The sequence below is a fragment of the Mytilus trossulus genome, chromosome 11 (assembly GCF_036588685.1).
Source record: "Mytilus trossulus isolate FHL-02 chromosome 11, PNRI_Mtr1.1.1.hap1, whole genome shotgun sequence".
In the NCBI taxonomy this organism is placed as follows: Eukaryota; Metazoa; Mollusca; class Bivalvia; order Mytilida; family Mytilidae; genus Mytilus; species Mytilus trossulus.
In genome coordinates, this window is record NC_086383.1 from 30645739 (window position 1) to 30662522 (window position 16784).

General features: G+C 31.5%; 1 protein-coding gene across 1 annotated transcript; it reads right to left on the reverse strand.

The window, feature by feature from the left end:
• Nucleotides 1-748: 748 nt before the first annotated feature.
• Nucleotides 749-16536, reverse strand: LOC134689945 (deleted in malignant brain tumors 1 protein-like). The gene is made up of 10 exons (XM_063549912.1): nucleotides 16304-16536; nucleotides 13673-13860; nucleotides 10737-10872; nucleotides 8993-9174; nucleotides 8276-8414; nucleotides 7701-7888; nucleotides 5389-5527; nucleotides 2722-2903; nucleotides 2409-2547; nucleotides 749-959 (listed from the first exon to the last, which is right to left on the reverse strand). The coding sequence occupies exons 1-10, from the start codon at nucleotides 16534-16536 to the stop codon at nucleotides 749-751; spliced, it is 1737 nt and encodes a 578-aa protein (XP_063405982.1).
• Between the last annotated feature and the right edge of the window lie 248 nt (nucleotides 16537-16784).

The window sequence follows — 16784 nt, forward strand, 5'->3', positions numbered from 1 at the left end:
TGGGAAGGAAGACGCTGAAAGTGATGAAATAAGTGTTAATGAAAATTTGAATTTCATTTTCAGAAGGTTCATATTTAATTTAAATATACCTAAAAACTTAAATACATGATAATTGTAGTATCTGTTCAAGCCACTTATAGGACTGTAAAGGTTATATCAAAGGTTTTGATGACCACCAGTTTATACTTCTCTATCTACCGGTCAAAGGGAGTCATTAGTCTGGATTACGGAATATATCATGTATATTGACAGGTTATTTTTCAGATGAAAAGGGAAAACACTCACATTTTGCACCTAAACATTTCTTTTGTATTGCTTTATTCCGAGACGAACAAGACGGAAAACAGATCACGGTTTTTAAGTTAGAGGATAACTATTTTAGTTGACAAAGAAAACAATATCATTTCGTGGGGTATAATTTTATTGAAAATAGTCGAAAAAAGACTACAATATCAGTTTATTTTAAATTACAATAGAGACTTATTTGAATTTGAAGCTGTATGGACATCCATTGATTGTATTACTGTTGCAATATCTGTTTAAAGTCTATCTCGTTAATTAATTTAAATAGAAGGAATAAACTCACAGAAGGGTGGTGTATAATAATATTAAATTTATAAACTTAAATTGATATCAAGCGATAGCCATTACTAAGTCGAATTAAACCTTAGATACTTGTTTCTTTTGAATCAATATCGAAAGGGTCTTGTCTTTGTTTGAAATAAATTATGTCTATAGGTTAACCTCATCATAAACGTTCATGTAAAAACTTGCCTGCAGATGGACAATTTAAAGAGCAACTGACTCCGACATCATGGTATGATCTGCAGTTCTGAATAACGGAATCAAGTTGTCGACAGTTCACTAATCTGCTTTCAATACCAGAACAAAGAAGGCCAGCCAACCAGATAGTACCAGTTCCGTCATTTACCAAATTTGGCAGCACAGCGTTTCCAGAACTATAATAGTAACAACCCGATTACTATTACCCTCACAATCATACATTAGGTGTATACTATCTAACAACCTGGCATTCCATTTGAATAATGTATAATTGAAATAGCTGTAGAGTTTAGTGAAACTTCAAATTGATTTGAAAAAGTAATAGAAATAAGTACAGATGACTCTCTGGTTTAATCAAGACTGAAAATTTACTTATTAATTAAATGATTTAATTTGTCAGTAATGAACCAAACTACCACATTCCCTGCAATTTTGTTAGATCAGTATATAATTGAGATAGATGGGCTAGCTCAACCCAGTTTAAGACTAAGTTTAAAGGTCAAGACTGCGTCTAGACAAGTGAAGGCTGGCCAAGCCTTCGTCGAGAATACTTCAGACTGCACAAAGATCAGCAACTACTGAATCATACGTGTTAAGTAAAGTCGAGGCCAATGCCGAGTACAGTTAAGTGTTGTCGATATTATGTCGAGTCACTATGGTAGTCGTCCTTTTAAATTGTTGTTTCATTGCCATTTTAATAATTTTCCATTACTGGCATAACGCTGGTGGTCTCTTAAAAGGTACTTATTCAACATGAGTTATTGCATCAACATTTTGTCCTATTGAATACATAACTGGTTTTGTATTCTTTTGACACGTTTTCCCTTACATGTTTCCTTAGTTTTAACAAACAAAAACTTCAAAAGTACAAAACTATACCACAGAAGTTCCCGGAATTTTAATAAGAAAACCTTTCTACATTATCTCGCTTTCTATATTCCACATTGAAATGTTTGACGCTATTTTGTATTCTAGGCAATGATATATATACCCATAGTATTTTTTTTTTAAATATGAACAAAAACGGACAATCAATGAAAATCGCACAGTTTGGAAAAGAGACAATAAATTTAGAAACCAGACAACCAATAAATCGTATCTTAACATTTAGTACAATGTATATTTTTTTTTCTTTGATGCTTGTCGAATATACATATATTACTTTTTATGCAATTCAAACTTATAGATACCTATAGGTATATTTACAAAAAATGGAAAGCCTTTTTATGTCCCTAATTTAAGAAATGAATGCATGTTTTTGTAATTGTATAGGATGGTAAAATCGTTGAACGAAGTGCGATTAACGCTTTCACATTCCTATAAAATTAGTAAAAGAAGCATTCAAATCTTGTCCCTGGTTATCATAACATTGTTATGCAGTTCAACCATGAATTGTCTATGATGTGCATACCTTATTTTTCGTTTGTTCTGTTCGCATTGTTGTAACGTTGACTTGTCCTGGGAATAATTTTATTGTGAGATAGGATTGAATATAAGCATGCATTGATATGGCTAAACGCCAATCAAAACTACAGGTTTTTATTTAGATAAATCTAACATACATTGTATTTGGTATGCTACCAAGATATTTGTGAATTGCATAACGCTTTCATACAAGAACATACCAATATCCAAGTTGTTGACATGCTATTGTAGCATCAATAGTGTCAAAATTATTGACACAAACAGTTCCCCATGTATCTTGGATATACACCTCGAGTCGTCCTTCATTTTTATTTGAACCTTCAAGAAGACGCAAAGTGCCTGTAAATTGAGAAATTATCAGTGACAAATAAGGTAATATCATTTCTTTTATATTCAAGATTTAAGAATTGTTTGAATTGACTTTTGTGTTACCATGTACATGTATATAATTCAAATCTTACTGAAATCTGTTAACGAACATTGTTTATCTAAAGTTTAATAATTTACTCTTACCTGATTTTGGACATTCAAAGGAACAATAGACACCAATATCATGTTGATGTCCACAATCTCCGGTGTAAGAATCGTAGGAGCAATTGAGCAATCTATCTTCACTGCCCAAACAATCTACGTCATCTAACATAATTGTACCATTACCATCATCAACCACTGTTGACTTCAACACATGCCCAGAACTGTAAGAAATATCATACAAATTTTGTTAAAAACTGCAAAATATCCATTAAATTGTCAAGTCTTAGGGCACTAGACCAACAACGGGTGGTCTGATTCGTATAATTGTTTCAGGGCAGATAGATAACAACTAATGTACATTTTATCCAATGTCAGATTTGTTCTTTTAAGTTGCTTTAGTTTCAGAGATATAAGCCAAAACTACATGTTACCTCTTTGTTCTATTTTTAGCCATGTCGGTCATGTCGATTGGCAGGCGGGGTCATCGAACTTTTTTTTGTAAATTAAATACTCGAGTAATTATTATTTTTTCAAATTTTTAAATTGACTAAAAAGGGCAATAGCTCATTAAGGGTTGAATTGGTAATTTTAGTCATTATGACTTGGTTGTAGATCTTATTTGCTGAACATTATTGCTGCTTACAGTTTAGATCTATTTATAATAATATTAAAAATAATAACCCAAAACTGCTCAATTCCATTAAATTTACTTATTCATGGGCAGCCACCCCAAAACAGGTTGTCTGGTTCATCTGAACATTTCAGGGCAGATCGAGCTCAACCTAAGGAACAGTTTTACTTCGTCAGATTAAGAGATATAAGCCAAAACTGCATGCCATCTTTATGTTCTATTCTTAGCCGAGCAGCTAGTTGAGTAATGAGAAGTGATACTTTGACCTTTTAGGACAGGTGAGCTTTACCAAATGTTTTGGTGGGACAATGTGGTAAATGAAGGCAACAGTGGTATACAGTTGTTCGAAATTCATAAGTCGATTGAAGAAAAAACAAATCTGGGCTACAAACTGCAACTGAGGGTAACACATCAAATATAAGAGGAAAACAACGGCACAACAGGGACACAACAAAAACACAACACTAAAATGCAACACACACAGAAACGAACTATAATATAATCATCCCATTTTCCTGACTTGGTACACAGCTACTTTTTTATAGATACTATTTATGTACTAAAAATCTGTAGTACTGGAAATTTAATTTTAATATTCAGTACTATTTTGTTACTTTAAAATTATTGTAATATTTAGGTACCTGTATTTTACAGTACTTAATTTGTACTTGATATTTAGCTACTACGAATTTATGGTTACTACCGTTACCTTTTCAGCATTTTGAAAGTTTTTCTATTTCAAATCTCTTAAAATTATGATTTTCAAACATGGAATATTGTATTATTTCTGTACCAAAATATTTAGTACAATTTAAGAACTGTAAAATACAAGTACCTAAATATTACAATAATTTAAAAGTAAAGAAATAGTACTAAATATTAAAAGTAAATTTCCAGTACTACACATTTTTAGTTCAAAAATAGTACCTAATTATGCAAAAGTAGCTGTGTACAGGTCATTTTAGGAAAACTGTTGGATTAAACCTGGTTTTATGGATAGCCAAACCTCTCGTTGTTATGGCAAAGTAATGTTAAATGTAACATTAAAATGATAACATAACATGACATGACTACAATAAAAATAAATGGTAGAACATACAGGACAGAGACGTACACACAATTAATAGCGACCAGAAAAGTACCAGGCTTATTATCTAGACGCGCGTGTTATCTACATAAAACTCATCAGTGACGCTCAGACAAAACATAAGTTCGAAAGCCAAAAACAGGTACTAAGTTAAAGATCATTGAGGACCAAAATGTTCCAAAAGGTAATGCAAACCCAATTGATGCAGTGGTGGAAGCTGTATTGTCTATACTCGATTTTGTTTTATTTCTCTTTTCTATAATGGATTGTATGAATATCGAAACGTACAATCACGTTTATCAACATAATTATGTTTATAACTATGTCACATATTTACATCATCGATCTCTTGTTTAAAACTGAAATCGATTTAAAAATGAATAACAAAATATAAAAACGCTGAAAATGACTATCTGAGCTTTTCAAAGTTTGTTTATTCTGCACACATAACTGTCGTGATGTTAACATACAAAAAAATCAAATAAAACATTCCAGGTACAATTTTATTATGTATATGAAAATATAAAATATGAAAAAAGTGTTTATTGAGAAGTTAATACAGAAATTTGGCCAATGCCATTACATGTTCGTTTATGTCCGATGCAGCACTAACGCAATACAATTGAGAACAGTCAATTGACTTATGTATTTACCCGATTATTTTCAGTATTTAAATAATTTTTGTTTGTTATTGATGGATTATTATGTTTACACTATATATAGCTAGTACTGATAAGTATACTATTTCAATTCAATACGTCATAAGTACGAAAATAGAAATTTAATTCACAATCTTGCAGTTCCATATAGCAGTTATGATCCATGTTTGCTAATTTCATTCAAAACAAAGTCAATAAAGTTGTAAATGGTATCATTGAAAACTAAAAAAAATACCATAAACAGTTTTAGGTGATGAATATATATCGAATATATATATAGCAAATATGCATCCAGGGAGACTCGCGATGATTAAAATCAAAACACGTACCAGTATCCAAGTTGACGGCAGGCTACTGCTGCTTCAACGTTTTCAAAGGAATCGTCGCAAACTGTTCCCCATTCATTGTATAACTTGATTTCCAACCGACCATTATTCCCACTTGATCCTCCAACTAAACGTAATATCCCTTAAATTGACAAGCATATAGGTTTTACAATACAAACTAACAAAAGCGCTGCTATTTTGCTTTTTATTATTTGTTTGCTATGCATAAACTGATTTTGTGTCATGCTACCTGGCATATATAAAGTATAAAATCCTGTCACTCAATAAAGTATCAATACTATTAATGTCCAAATATGATGCTGCAAAAACGTATTTATGACTCAAGTTTTGTTTTATTCCAAGAGTTCCTCGACTTACTATTAAAGAACTGTAAAAACAATCCAGTACATGATGCATTTCTTCCATATGTGATCAGGGGTTTATGTCTACCTTAGCTTCATAAGTGCTCTTTTAAAAATTTGATACAGTATGAAGTTTACTCGAAAGATAATTTTAGAGCATTTAAAACAAATCATTCCATAAAATCGTAAAAAACACGACTCATGCTTTAAATGAATTGTTTTGTACCTAGAATAAAAAAACCTTAGTTTTCGAACAGTACTCAGTTTTATAAACAATACATGTATAGAACATATCAAAAATATTGCATATGAACACAATGCGCTAGCTGCTGGGCTGGTAATTATCAATACTAAAACGTGCAAACACAGTGCCAATGACCCATTTGTTTTGAAAACGCATGATAGAGGTTCGTTTACCTAAGATTCAGTAATGACGTTTGATCAAAACGGTCGAAAGTCTAAAACAAAGACGAAGAAGGAGAGCTTAGAAAAGACAACAACATATAGCCAAATCTTACATTTTCAATTTGTACATATAGGTGTTTTTTCATAATTGTTTTCATTATAATAAGGTACAAAAAATATATTGCTTGTATGCAGCTATTGCAAGAAAAATAATATCTCAAATAACAATGTATCCTCTATTCATCAAAATCCGTACCACAAAACAAGTGAATAAAGTTAACGAATATAATAAACAAAACATAACTGAATGCTATGATTACTGGTAAGGGTGCTGTATTCACTAACCAATGTGAAATTTATACAAATGAAATTCTGCTCTAGCTGTAATACCACCAAATCATAGAACGTCACATCTGGTTGCATTCCTTGAATTTGACAGTTGTAGGTAATCAATCATTCATTTAATTACAGTTTGATTGGTGTATCTTCCAGTGATGGTTATTTTTGAATATACAATGAAATATAGTGTGGTGTTTTTCTTTAGTACATTTTGTACTGGCCAGAATAAAACTTAACTCATGCCAAGTATTTTTTTTATTTGGAACAATGACAAATTCTGCAATTTTTTTTTAAAAGTGCAAATTAAACAAACTGACTAAAAGGGGAACATAAATGATGGTTTGACACCTCTACAGATAAATCAAACGGTTAATAACAGTCAATTATAGTCATTATTAAACATACATGTGTTGGTACAAATCAGGAAAGTTGTTCCTACAATTTATGTAAATGCAAATGAAGACTATGTTCACGTTTCAATAACAAATGTATCTATGTGGAGGGTGATATTTCTCTTGCTGTAGCATATGGCATGTACTTTGCACAACTTGAATTGTTTGCTTGTATATATCTTAAGTATATTTCTTGTATGAAAACAACCATACATTTACTTAAAAGTTACATTAAAAGTATTTCAGTTGTTATCCATTCATTTAATGTGTTTGGCTTTTGATTTAACTATTTGACAAGGGATTTTCCGTTTAGAATTTTCCTTGGAGTTTGGTATTTTTTTGTATTTCACTTTTTATACATAATCTGTTCTTATATGTTTTCCCAAGACTTCAAATAATTTGCAACTATGTTTCTCAAAAACTTATTTGATGACAATTTTTGCCCTTATTATGTTCATGTCGTTAATAAAACAAAACATTGCATATGATATATTTAAGCTCGGAATTTGTTTTTGAAACTTTCAAAATTTTATCACGTCAGAACAACCAAAAGCAGGTTTAAATGTCAGATTTTTATCAGATTTTAAATTTGTTAAGTCAAACGAGTTTGTCTTTATGACTTGTTGGACATCTGTAATTTGTTGTACTTAACATATCTACATGACATATATTCAGAAAACTATGCGCTTGTGTGTCGATGTCGAAGTTAACTTTCTGGAGTGATATAATAACTTTCATTTATTTACGTTATTACATTTATATTCAATAATAAAAAGAATATACTATTTTTAAATATGCTAATATTATTGTCAACTACCTTGGTCTTCAGTTGGTGGATTAACGAAACACTTGACTCCGATATCTTCACCATGATTACAACTAACAGGCGAACCACGATAGGAACAGTTGGTCAATCTGTTTTCTGTTCCTTTGCACTGCACATCGTCAAGCCAGATGGTGTCATATCCATTATCTACTGCAGCGGCCGGTATAACTATCCCACCCCTGTTTCAATGAAAATCATCTGATATCCTTCATTCTACTCTAGTGATGTCTTATTCTATAAATATGAGTAAAATTCAGGCTACGGCATCATTGCATCATTCTGATAGACAATCATCTAGGTTATATTTCATGTTAGACAAAATAACAGTATCATTTTGCTTTTATAAGAGATATGATTTGATGTATTTGAACGCAATAACACGGTTGTTGTCTTAAAGTTGTAGAACTGTTGAACATTTAGTTGAATGCACTTGAGTTGTGTGAGGTTCGTATTAATTTTCTCATTTTTGTATTTGCATTGTGTTTGATTGCCATTTATGTTTTTTTGATAGAGTTTTGGGTTATTTTATTTGTTTAAATGTTGCGTTTTAATCATGCTTAAATCACCATAAACCAAGCTGTCGACAGACTACTTCTGCATCAATATTTTCAAAATAATCATCACAAACAGTTCCCCAAGCATTGTTTAAAAAGATCTCCAATCGTCCTTCATTTTCATTTTTACCTCCAAAAAGATTTATATCACCTAAAAATTAAAAAAAAAAGCATCAAACATTCATAAGTATTTGTTTCTTTAACAATAATTGTGTAAACATAATTTCGATTAATCAATATTTAAGCTTTGATAAAGATAGTTCGAAATAGGTTTCTGGTATATTCCGACTTACAATATACGATCTATACATCAAAGTTTGTAATGTATCAAAATAGTTTTGAAAGCGAAAAAGAAGCAAAGCTGTATAAATCATTAGACGTAAAACCAAAACCAAATTAAATGATACCCTTCTAATTATAAGATTCACTCTATTCAAATTACAGAAATATATGTATGACTGGTTATAAATCAAATAACAGAAATCAGAACATATTCATTTAACATTTAAAAATAAACGATCTTTCAGAATGTCCAAGCAGTATCATGCATAATAAACAATTACAACTAAAACAAATAAACAAATTAAAGACATATTTGAGCAAAATAATGACACGTTCTCTTATTTAATTTTTTCTTATATATTTGGATGTGTGTACCTATTGTTACATAGTCAATTTATGAATTATGACAAATGTACGCAAGCATTTATTAATTAACAATACACTAACCTGCGTTCAGACATGTCTGGGTGCAATTTATACCAACATCATATGGTTGTGCACATGTTGTTGGGTTGAAAACAGACGAACAATTTACAAATCCCTCCTCTGTACCTGAACATCTTACGTTTTGTAACCAGGCCGTACCATAACTTGCATTAACAGCTTCTGATGGCAATTGAACTCCAGAACTGTACAAATATTCCAAAAAAATTGTATTATTTCTTATTAACTTTATACATATTATAAAAATGAATAATGGCTTGTAACAATGTGTCAAAAGTAAAATCACAAAAATACCAAACGCCGGGAACAATAATTTATGGTTTCTAAGCGTAAATAAAGGCAATAGTAGTATACCGCTGTTCAAAACTCATCAATCTATGGACAAAAAACAAAATCGGGGTAACAAACTAAAACTGAGGGAAACGCATTAAATCTAAGAGGAGTACAACGACACAACATTAAAAAGCTCTTCAACTTCGTACTTTATTTGGCCTTTTCAACTTTTTTGGATTCGAGCGTTACTGATGAGTCTTTTGTAGACGAAACGCGCGTCTGGCGTATATACAAATGTTAGACCTGGCATCTATGATGAGTTTATTTATATATGGCCTTCCAAATACCGTTTCGATCCCTAACATCACTGAAGAGACAATTATTGTCGAAATCCGGATCTGGCGTATATACAAATTTTAGACCTGGTATCTAGGATGAGTTTATATGTAACACACACAGAAACGGACTAAGCATTAGACAAAATCCTATGAAAATAACAAATATAACATCAAACCAAATACATGAATTTGGGGTAGATAAGTACCGTGACACGTTTTGTAGCAATGTGAATTAGCAACATTTTAAATCTTAATAAGCATTTACTTGAACAGTCAAGATTTACTTCTGTGTGAACAGAATTTCAAATATGAAAGGTTATTATGAATAGAGATAATTATGAAATATTGGACGCCCGGCTCTTATGTTTGTTTTGTTCTATTGTTAATGAATAGGTCAAGTAAATACAAAGGTATAACAATGCCGAATTCGTATTTTCAAAATCTAAAAGACTATGGGTGTTCAAGATACCGGAAATGGTTAAAAAAAACTCTGATTCCAAACCTATTTTTATCAAGTTTGTACAGGGTGCTTCGATTTTGACCAGTTTTAATAAAAACATAATCCATTAAGGTATGCCATGTGCAACTACTTGAAGCAAACTCATAAATAATATTATGTTTGCTCAAAGAACGATTAGAACTCATTTACCCTTCCTGTAACATGTAAGATGATATAACATTTGTTATTCACCGTTTCACGATATAATGCTTTTCAGGTAATATTTTGAAAGCTTACAACAAGATGTTGTGCTTGGTTAAACGTCATAAGCAATGGAGGTGCAGCTTTTTGAAGTACGAACAATAAGATAACCCATAGTCTTTTAGATTTTGAAAATACGAATTCGGCATTGTTATACCTTTGTTTTTACTCATTGTAAAATATGTGTGTCTCAGTTGACAATAATACTACACGAACTTAATAAAACTAATTATAATGTTTTTCTCAGGCCCAATTATGATATTCTATCATTAAGAATAGTCAACATTGAATAGTGGATATACACTTTGAAAATGTTCTTTAAACAAAGAAATAAAAAACCTATAATTCTGTAAATAATTAAATGTTTGTAGGTTCTCATTTGGAATAAAAGTTAACGGTTTGGAAAGTTTACACAGTGTATTTTTACATAACATACCAGTAACCAAGCTGTCGACAAGCAACTAAAGCTGAACCAGTGTTTTGCATATTACAAACAGTTCCCCATTCGCCGTAGAAATTAACCTCAAGCCTCCCTTCATTATTAGTTGCCCCTCCAATTAAACGCAAATTGCCTGAAAACAATTCAAATTCAACTAAGTAACTAGAAAATTTATTTATGATAATGACATTTGATTATTTACAAAATAGTATATAATACGGTTAAATTATTAAACAGTAACTAGAACACCCTATGTAAACCCTTTTGGTCTTAACGTTACGTTAATCATCTATAATGGCAATGGTATGACAAACAAAATACATAATTTCTGTCGAAGACTTTTATGTAAAAATTGTTTTCGCTTACTGAAAATAAGCAATATATATTTAGCCATTTTATTTTGTTAGATCTTTAAACTGTTCGTCTTTTGATAGTATAGATACATTTTCAAATTGTGACAAATGTTGAACTCATAAATTGGTGTAAAAGTTATCAAAGGTACCAGGATTATAATTTAGTACGCCAGACGCGCGTTTCGTCTACATAAGACTCATCAGTGACGCTCATATCAAAATATTTATAAAGCCAAACAAGTAAAAAGTTGAAGAGCATTGAGGATCCAAAATAACAAAAGGTGGGCCAAATATGGCTAAGGTAATCTATGCCTGGGATAAGAAAATCCTCCTCAATGCTCTTCAACTTTGTACTTGTTTGGCTGTCTAAATATTTTGATATGAGCGTCACTGATGAGTCTTATGTAGACGAAACACGCGTTTTGGAAAAAATGACCACATTATTGATATTCCTGTCAGCACCGGAGGAATGACTACTGGGCTGGTGATACCCTCGGGGACGAAACGTCCACCAGCAGTGGCATGGTGTAAAAGTTATCAAAGGTACCGGGATTATAATTTAATACGCTAGACGCGCGTTTCGTATACATAATACTCATCAGTGACGCAAAACATTTACAGTTAATGAGGAAAATTGCATTCGTTTTCTACACAGTAATTAAAACACATGTTACACAATCTGTCATCTCCTGCATCATCAACAACACGACCAGTTTTTACCCTGAGCTGCGCCATGTACATTGTAATAGTTACAGCTGTATTCAGATTTTATTAATCTGTCTATTGGGAGTTTTCAAATTCGCTAAACCGCCAAATTATCGAAGCGTTAATCATTCACCACGGTCTTGCAAGCAACGCAATCAAATGCGTTTTTGTAAAAAAGATAATTGTTTTCCGACCCGTAAATGACATTATGTTTTTCACTTAAGATGACTAATTGTTCGTACACATTTCATAGTTTCAGGAAAATATACGCTTACATACACGAGTGTCGTTCTAATATCTCATAATGTAATACAATCGTCGTTCATCCACCTGCTACCAAAAAACTGCATCGTTCATTGTCAAAAAAACATGCTTTGTTCTGAATTCGATTGAAGCAAGCGACTTTTTTTGTATAAAAAGATCGAAGAGCTATAATCTAACACTGGCAACGGTAAGGAGACAGCGTTTCTTTGTGAAATTATGTGTTGTCTACTTAAGAGATAATGTATACGAGACTAACGTCACAGTTCCAAAATTGTACCTATTTAGCAAAACTAGCAGGGGAAATCTTACGAATTTTCGTAGAGATTTATCAAATTTGTTTTTATTATTTAACATTATGAATTGTCTTTCATCATAAGCAAATATATATTCAAGTATTCACAACATGATCACAGTATATATATACAGATGAAGTGTTTACTGGAAAATGTAAAATCTATGCGACGTCAACAAAAAGTCAGTGCCTAAAAAATAAGCAATTATAACAGGTTACAGGTATTCATTTCTTAAAATAAGAAGTTAGCGAGGACTAATGAATAATTGTATTTGGCATACCGTAAATGGGGTTATTTTGGTTTAAGTTTTATTTTGGTTTATTTGTTGCCTCCAATGAAAGTGCCAAAATTGAACACACGAAATTTAATCAAACACTACAAACTGAAACACCAAAATCACGTACATGTACAACAATATATGTATGTTAATTGTTAGGGAAAACATTTTATGTTAACATATCTCTCGTATATTTACTACAATTCTATACATAGCTAAATCTGCAAATGAATGCCTGATATAATTTGACAACATTACTATACAATTTTTAATTAATTGTCAATTTTCGGAAATTGTTAAGAAAACACAGAATGTGTATTCACACTTGTCAAAACTATGCCAAGCTAATGCTGATTAGACCCTTTCTTGTTAATTAGAATATCAAAACTGCTTGTAATTCTTTATCTTCAACTAATAAACATGTTCTGACACAGACATAAGTTATTTGTAAAAAAATAATAATCTATTTTAAAAGTTTTTTAATGTTAAAGATTGTATTTTTATTTTTTTCCGGAATTATTTGCAGTTGCATTCATATCCGATTCCTTCATTACGTTACCTAAAACTAACTTTACATATATGAAAAAAATTCAACTGTTTAATTCATATATATATTGTATCTTGACAATACAATGTGTGTGCTATTACTGATGCGAATACATTGTATAAGTTACTAGAAATATCTTTTTTTAGAAAAAAGAAAAACAATCAGCTTTCAAACTTCGTTTTTTTTCGACAATGGATATTATTACGTTTCGTTTCAGTAGTCTTTTTTTAACCATATATAAAAAGCGTTGCCCTAAAATACATTAAAAAAAATGAAGAAAATTTGATATGAAAAAAAAAAAATATCAAATATCAATCCTTTAACCAGCTAACGCCTTTGTATATTTTACCAAAAAACAAATTATAAATAATCTGTTTTGGGTAATTGATGTGCAAAAATAGATTTTTAACTTTAAAGTGTAATTGTGCTTTTTGTTTTGATTTTTTTTAGAATACATCCTGTAAGAACGTTATTTTTTAATAACCTAATCTAACCATTATTTTCCGTTGAACAGCTAAGAAAACAATGAATTCCAATATCCTCGGTGTGTTGACAGTTGTGGTTACCGTCATTGGATGGACAATTTAGTAATTTACTCTCAGAACCATTACAATTAACATCATCTAACCAAATGGTAGCTACCCCATGATGCACAGCCGATGGAGCAACTGCAACTCCAGAACTACAATTAAAAAATAAAATCGTTGGTGAGAAATCATGTTAGGAATATGACAGTTGTTGTCCATTTATTTGATGTGTTTTATCATTTGATTTTGCCATTTGATTAGAAACTTTTGAATTTCCCTCGGAGTTCAGTATTTTAGTGAATTTACTTTTTATTACAAAGAAAGATGTAACTGGTTGTAAAAAAGCGGGGGCAAGGTTGAAATTCTTCAAATGAATATTTTAAAAAGAAATCCATAAGTCTCTTATAACGCGGGTTGTTCTTCTAGGATGACTGCACAAGGCAATGTCAGTTTCTGTTACTTATCATGCTAATTGCTTTGATGTTAATTCAAAATTAATACATTACACAATGCATACAAAGATAGGGGAAAATACCAATTTGAGATATTCAAAATGATAAGATGAAGAAAAAACTGATAACGCCAAGAAAAAACTTAAAGCGACAAGACACACAGCAATTTACAAAACCACAACATAGAAAACTTATTCAGCAACAAGAACCCACCCAAATCGTAGAGAGATCTCTTGTGCCTCGAAGAGTAAGCAGATTCTTCTCCACATCAGTCACCCGTTGGGTTGCTCGTGTATAAAATTGATGATATGTCGCTTTCGAGAAAAGAGAACGTAAGTTTGATAACGACGATTTGAACATATCCGTGGAGATATCTGAAACATATTTTTTTATGACAGTCAATTGATGCTAAAGATACCTAAGGGACATTCAAACTCATAAGTCGAACATAAACTGACAACGCCATAGCTAAAAAAAAAGGTAACAGACAAATAGGAAAACAAGAGCACACAACAACATAGGAAACTAAAGACTGAACAACACGAACTGGGTGTGATCACATGTGCTGCAGAAGGGCAATCTTCACATGTGGCACCAGTCGTGTTGCTCTTGTTAGTACGAACCCGGTAAAAAGTATAATTCTTTAAATCACATTCGGGGGGAAATGGACGGGGCTGTTGTTACGACATTTGGAACATATCCGCTATTATATGTGAAACGGATATTGCAAAACCGTCAACCAACTCGTGATGGCGTCCATAAAATTTACGACGGATGATTTGAACTACACCACTTGGAATTCTTGATTTAATATCTTCCTTGTGATCACCAACTCTCTATAAAGGAAATCATGATAGGAAATACAATCCCTTGAATATCATAAGTAGGAGATATATATTCCGTATGCCGGCAATTAACTCGTGATTGATTTTTATATTTTTTCTATATTGACATGTTAATCGATAAGTTATTCAGTTCAAAGATTTATATGGGAATTTAAAGATGCTTTGTGCATATAGTTTCTGTAAAACAATTGGAAGTGAACCGTTTAAAATAGGTTATGTAATTGTTGTATTTCCATTGAATACCGCAGTGGAGGAGATGTAGTTACAGATGTTGCCTGTCCGTCTGTCTGCTTTTGTAAGTGATCTAAATGTTAAATTTTTTAATTAAACTAATATAAAAGTTGTATATCAGGAATATATCGAAAATATAAAATATTATTTACGCATTAATACCCTTTGTAAATAGCAATATTATGAAAATTGAATAGAATGCGCTCACAATATCAAAATAAGATATGGTATGATTTCTTATGAGACAACACTCCAACAAAGACAAATAACCTAGAAGTTAGCAACTAAACCTCTCAAGACTACATTTCTGGAATGATGTTTAGACAATTTGTATCAAAAGTTCAAATCTGCGACGAGATATGAAAAACACAACTGTGACCAAGTGTTTTTACAGATGTTTGAAAAGTAGATTCTATAGAAAATTGTGTTGTTAACGTCCGAAGCCTACATTTTTTTGTCATAGTTTAAGAGGGTTATTTCAAAGATTTATATCAAAAGGTCAAAACGAGTCCAAAATAACTGCCGACAAATAATTTTTACAAATATTTGGTCTCCATAAGATTGTTATGATTGGACATTGCATTATAACCTAAAGTTGTTGTCGATTTTTTTGTATGAAATTGGCATCAAAGTTTAAAATTATTTTCGATAGTCATAGCCATATCGTTACACGGGGCTTGTTCCTTGAAAAAAAAAGTTATATGGAAAATAACATTGTAGGCGATCTCATGCTTACATTGTGTAGAGGTTATTTACAAAAAAATGAATGTTCTTTGTTTATCAAAAGGACTGATAAAATTAATTTATTGATCATGTTGTATGTCTTTCTGTAAGTGTTAATGTTTTATAAGTTGTTCAATAATTTTAAACCAAATATGGTATGATGTGTTTATTAAACATTAGAAACAGCATCGAGTCATCATATGAATTTCAGAATTTGAATCACATGTATGTTTGTTAATCGTAAATTGTCCTTTGTGAATATAATAAATATCAGAAAAAAAACCACCTGATTTAATTCTTATTTGAACTTTGGTATATTTTGTAGTTGCTATGAACTTAGTGCATACCAATATCCGAGCTGTTTACAGGCCACCGCTGCATCAACATTCTCGAAACCATCGTCACAGACTGTTCCCCATTCGCCGTTATGATAAATTTCCAAACGTCCTTTATTCTCTTGAGTTGTCGAAATGATACGCAAATCACCTGCAAATAAGAAGTCTGAGATTATTAAGTTATGTAAAAGCAAATGAGCAAACGATGTATATTGACCAATCCTGTTTAATTGTTGTATATTCATATTGTTCAGAACATCGCCAGGATTTAGTCTTGTTTACAAAAGGTAACTTTAGCTCTACAAAAACCTGTCTTAATGAGGGATAGAACTACTAAAATCATTACTTATACTCCATTGTAGTCTTCCCTGGGTGTCCTCTTCTCACGGATATACCACGCGTTCCGCTAAAATTCACGAATCCTTACGATTCGGCCTCTTTTACGACCGATTTAAGAGTTGTCACGAGTTATTATTAACTATTTATGGTTTAT